A 5,364-nucleotide genomic window follows, 5' to 3' on the forward strand; every position below is an offset into this window, starting at 1 on the left:
GAAGCAAATAACTCTTCTTTATAAACATGTTTTTCGGTCATTCTGTGATGGACAATGCTGAAATTGTCGACACCAAAAAACATGTAGATTAGAACGAAATCCTAACATTGCCTCCCAAAATGACCCAGACTTACGGATGTAAAGAATTGAATGACGTATGGAGACGTAGAGTTATCCATATTGCAGAAAGTAAGATACATGGAAAGAAAGCTGCTTCATTGTGAAACGCACCATCTCTGTAATGTTTAGGCAGACTGCACACTTCAACATATGTTAAATGAAGCCAAAAATGCTTCTGAGTAAATTATGTTTTGTGTAAGTCCAGCGCTGGTAGAATAAATATACAAGTCATCTGCACTGCTAACTCGAGAGCATGCGACGTACAATTGTCCATGAGAAAAACAGGGTGTTTGTAAATTGAAACCCACAATTTTTAAAGTTTCACTCTAGGCTTTGTTGATTGTCATAGCGAAGCACAATCGCACTGAGAACTAGAGGCACTGGAATTGAAATGGCACATTTAAGGGAATAAGGGGCATGCATGGAATGTATGCAATCTCTCCCCGATGGCAGCCGGCAATAACGGCTGCTTCTAGGACATGACTTGTCATTGTAGTTACAGCTAATCTTGTACCATTGCATAGTCGTGGTGGGTTCAAATTCCTCAAGAGCATGGTAGGTGAACCTTTCTTTAGGAACGACTTATGAGGTGGTAGTCCTGTGGGTTGTAGAGAGTTCAGTAATCCAACTTGATACTGAAGAGCGGCATGTTCATCGATGGTAGTATCAATAGAGACAAACGTTGAAGCATCTCCAGGTAGAATGTGGAGGAGTTCATAGTTTACTTTATCACCGCTTTCATTCCGAGGTACTAAAATAGCTCTCTCTGCGAACTATGCTATGTTTTTGAAGTTGTCTTGCAATGTGGGAAATATCTTTTTTAAAGCTCGGCCAATGTAGACCCCATGTGCCCACATTGCAGTGCATGCTGTTGCAAGTACATGTTGTTCGACGGTAAGGCCCCATTTCCAATTTGTAGAAGTTGATGAGAGAATTTCTCAGCTAGAGATGAGCTCGCATATTCTTGCTTAATGAAAGCTGACGTTGGGTGGAAACAATTGTAGCGATTAAAAAATAACTGTCTAACCGTACTCCTTGTTGGCTCCACTTTCTTCAATTTTGCATGTATGTATATATGTATGTATGTGTGCGTGTGTATATGTGGATGTATGTATGCATATAAGTGAATAACATCCATGTATGATTTTAAAATATGTTCATCATTATTTTTAGGTCTCACTTACAGACAGACAAGTTATAACGACAACAGAACATAACTTTCTACCTTCTCTGCCAGCTAAGAAGGAACAATCAGTTGCTGGTAAAAATCATTCATGTTTGATCTCTTCATTACTCGCTTTATTAATGTATTTATTTATTCATGTCGATAATTAAAAACCATATAAGTCCATGTTTCAAATCTAATTAATACCACACAAGTATTTAAAGTATTAATCATTTGGAGAGAGGATTAAAATGGCACACATTGTGGGATGTTCAAGAATTCAAAATATGACATCGACACATTTTATATTAACTAGTATTATTGAGGATCTTGTTTCAAAACAGGTTCTATAAAAATTAGGTACCATGCTTTTTCGATCTATGCTTTCAAATATCTTTGCTGAGATCGATGTAAAGCCAGCTAAATCGACTGAAGTTGAGGTTTATTTAAAAAAAAAAAGATTAAAAAACGTGAAACCGAAAAGTACGTAACTGGAAACGACGAAAGTTGAGATATACATACCTGTATTTGGAAATTTATTAGTGTTTTGGTTGCTTATTCTTAAATATTTGAATTTAAAATTGTTCGAAATTCTGTTTTAAAGAACGGAGAAGTCTTTTTCGAATGAATGATTACAACATATTGTCTTTCTTTTTCAGACAAATGCCCAACATTGTGCTTTAACGGTGGAAAATGTATCGCAACCAGAACAAACAGCACAGTTTGCTTGTGTCCAGAGAGATATTTTGGCGATCGGTGTCAAAACGGTATATTTTCTAGATATGAACACGTCTAATGTACATACGTACATACATACATGCATACATACATACACACGTACATACATACATACATACATACATACATACATACATACATACATACATACATACATACATACATACATACATACATACAAAAAGGAATACTGGTGGAATGTCGCAGTAAAGACCTCAGTAAAATGTAAGAACAACAGACCTGATATAATGATTTGGGATAGAGAAAAGAAACTATGCACACTTGTGGAAATTTTCCTGCCCAGCGGATGTTAACATAAAGCTGAAGATCAGTAAAAATGAGAACGCCTATGCTGAGCTATTGAAAGATCTGCAATTACTCTATCATCGTCATCATTTTGTAAATGTATATATGTGCGGTGTTTGTATGCATATGTTTGCATTAGGTTGGTGCATAATTATTGCGGCTTTTTTTCAATAAATTTTATTCAACAAAAAATTTTAACAAAACGCCAATTCAAAGCAAATGGGAAGCAGTAATTGAAGTAGATGGTGAATATGCACCGGAATAATCATTTAAAGATGTTTTTGTTAAATGTTGTTATTGTTTTTGTTGGATAAAATTTATTAGAAAAAAGCCGCAATAATTATGCACCAACCAAATATAAAGAAATAACATTTAGTGTTCAAGACTTTAATGTCACTGATGTTAATTGCTTTAAAATTTAATTAAAATTTTGTAGATAGAATCTTAAATACGATATTTTCTTCCTGTAGACTAGAGTATTAAGAAAGTATTAGTTAATTAATTAATCAATTAATTCTGTAAGTTACGAACTAATTAATTTTAATAACAATTCAAACCAATTTCTTTATTTGCAGCTTCTTGTTCTCCTGGTTGCTTCAATGGAGGAGAATGTGTAGAAGTCGGGAAATGCCGCTGTTTAGATGGCTACCAAGGAGAGTTATGTGAGCAAGGTAAAGTGCGTTAATGGTTGATAATGGCCCAACTGCTTCACACACACACACACACACGCAAGCATACACACAGACACACGCATGCATACACACGCACGCACACACTCCTATACACGTGCATACATACATATATTATGGTTTGGATGCATGTGTGTGTGTACCCTATGTATATGTGATTCTGTACATATGTCCACCCAGGGACATCAAATGCAAAACCCTTGAAATCTTTTACAAATTTTTGCTGTTTCTCTAATCGACTGTATCTGAAGAATGCAAAGCAATTTGCTCTGTTCTATCTTAAAGAACCCCGGTATCTCAAGGTCGTTATGCAGACATGTTGTGACATAGCCCAGCGCATCTATGATAATAGAAACAAGTGAAGGTCTATAGCTGGGATGTAAGAGCTGTTGGCTTCTTAACTATCCTCTTATTAAGCTCTTCTCACTTTCCCAAACTTTTGAAGCAACATTCACATCTATTTGAGCGGCTGATCTCTTCAACGATGCGCAATATTTTCTCCTTGTCTCATACAGTTACATCTGGACTGTTGTGCTTACACCTTGTCACTGTTGTTATTGGTATGTCCCACCGATAATAATCACTATTTTTAAAGATGTGGGTATTCTCAGGTTCTGACGTGCCTTTGGTCTGGTCGTCAGGAGAATCCTTCCCGCGTATAGCATTGTAGACTGGCTTAATGACAATGCTATGTCTCACAGTAACACCTTGCGGACATTTTTGGACAGCTACAAATGATACGAACAATATCTTTCACGCTGGTTATGGCACAGAACGACACTATCACAACGTGCAGGTCTAGAGATAGCCTAATCTTGTTGAGAAGGTATTTAGTAGCTATCTCCTATTTTTGGAGACGTATGTATGTATACATGTATATGTGTATGTATGTGTATGTATAGTTGTTTGTGTGTGCGCGCGCGCGCGCGTGATTATCAAGTTCCGACCTGATAATGGTAGTAATCGACGACAAATAAGAAAGAACTTATTATTAAGATCAGTATTGTACAAATGTAATTATATATATATTTAATATAATTTAATAAAGCATCAATGAAGCCAGTTCATTCGGTGCAGAGACTGTTCACCATATTGTGATGTATACTTATTACCTTTCCAACCAGTAAACGCCTGGTTATTCACTCCGTTTTCGTTAATTTAAAAGTGATTGTGGGTGCTGGCTAAATTGAGAGTTGGATAGACGAAATGTTGAGTATTATTTAATGAAATGTTTCTTCATGTGCCGGGTTCAAATTCCCTCTGTTCCGATTTTGCCTTTCTCTTTTTTTTACTGAGGTTTGTTCAATCGTCTGTACACTTTCTCTAAAAATGTCTAACCTGTTGCCTTTGCTTTTCTTATTTCGGGGTCGATGAAATAAATACCAGTTGCGTAGTGAGGTCGATGTAATTAATTAACCCCTCTCGCCAAAATTTCAAGCTTTGTGCTTTAGTAGAAAGAATTATTAGTCTCGCAGAGGGTGTCGAGCTGGCAGAAACGTTAGCACCCCCGGATGAAATGCTTAGCGGTATTTCGTCTGTCTTTGCATTCTGAGTTCAAATTTCGCCGAGGTTGACTTTGCCTTTCATCTTTTCAGGGTCGATAAATTAAGTACCAGTTGCGTGCTGGGGATCAATTTAATCGACTGTCCCCCTCCCCCAAATTTTCAGGCCTTGTGCCTAGAGTAGAAAAGAAAAGAATAATTGTATATTAAGTTGGCCCAGCACTCCACCGATGTATTATTTTTTTATTTCAGATATATTGTCCTTTGTATTTAGTATTTAGAGCGATCCATTGATATATTTTCCCTTTAACCGAGTTATTTGTTACTCCTTATTAACCTGATTCAGTTGACTCACTAAAACGGATCGAATGAGCGGATACAACGACTCTTCTGTCTTCAACTTCACATAAACTGCTTCCGCTTTCTTTCAACTCTACTTTGTACAATGTCATTCTTACAATAGTTTTATGATTGATTACTTGTAGTTAAACGATTTCCTCACAACTCGCATAAATTCACATTTACAATCACAAACCTGGTTCACTAGCCAACAGCAGAGACGACAAATCTTTTTCGACGTGCTAGAAATAGCAAACAAATCTCTCCTAAATCACGCCCTACGGTTTTAAAGACATAAAGGCGTTGGATAAACTAGTACTGGACTTGCGCTACGCTTGGGAAGAAAAAATAAAGAAGAGAAGACGCGATGGTGACAAATAGTAAGGCTTTGACCGTAAGTCTGCCCAATGCGACCTAACTTAGGCTAAAGAATACGCACGCACACACACACACACACACGCACACACACACACACACACACACACACACACACACACACACACAC

At 36.9% G+C, this 5,364-nt stretch overlaps 1 protein-coding gene across 1 annotated transcript in view; it reads left to right on the top strand.

The window, feature by feature from the left end:
* The window catches only part of LOC106878382 (uncharacterized), a 34,273-nt gene that overhangs the window by 24,888 nt on the left and 4,021 nt on the right, over positions 1-5,364 (top strand). The window contains exons 6-8 of the mRNA XM_014927572.2: positions 1,294-1,381; positions 1,945-2,052; positions 2,905-3,000. Coding sequence (XP_014783058.1) covers positions 1,294-1,381; positions 1,945-2,052; positions 2,905-3,000 — 292 coding nt within the window. The remainder of the gene's footprint in view (positions 1-1,293; positions 1,382-1,944; positions 2,053-2,904; positions 3,001-5,364) is intronic.

Source organism: Octopus bimaculoides, chromosome 17 (assembly GCF_001194135.2).
Source record: "Octopus bimaculoides isolate UCB-OBI-ISO-001 chromosome 17, ASM119413v2, whole genome shotgun sequence".
Taxonomy (NCBI): Eukaryota; Metazoa; Mollusca; class Cephalopoda; order Octopoda; family Octopodidae; genus Octopus; species Octopus bimaculoides.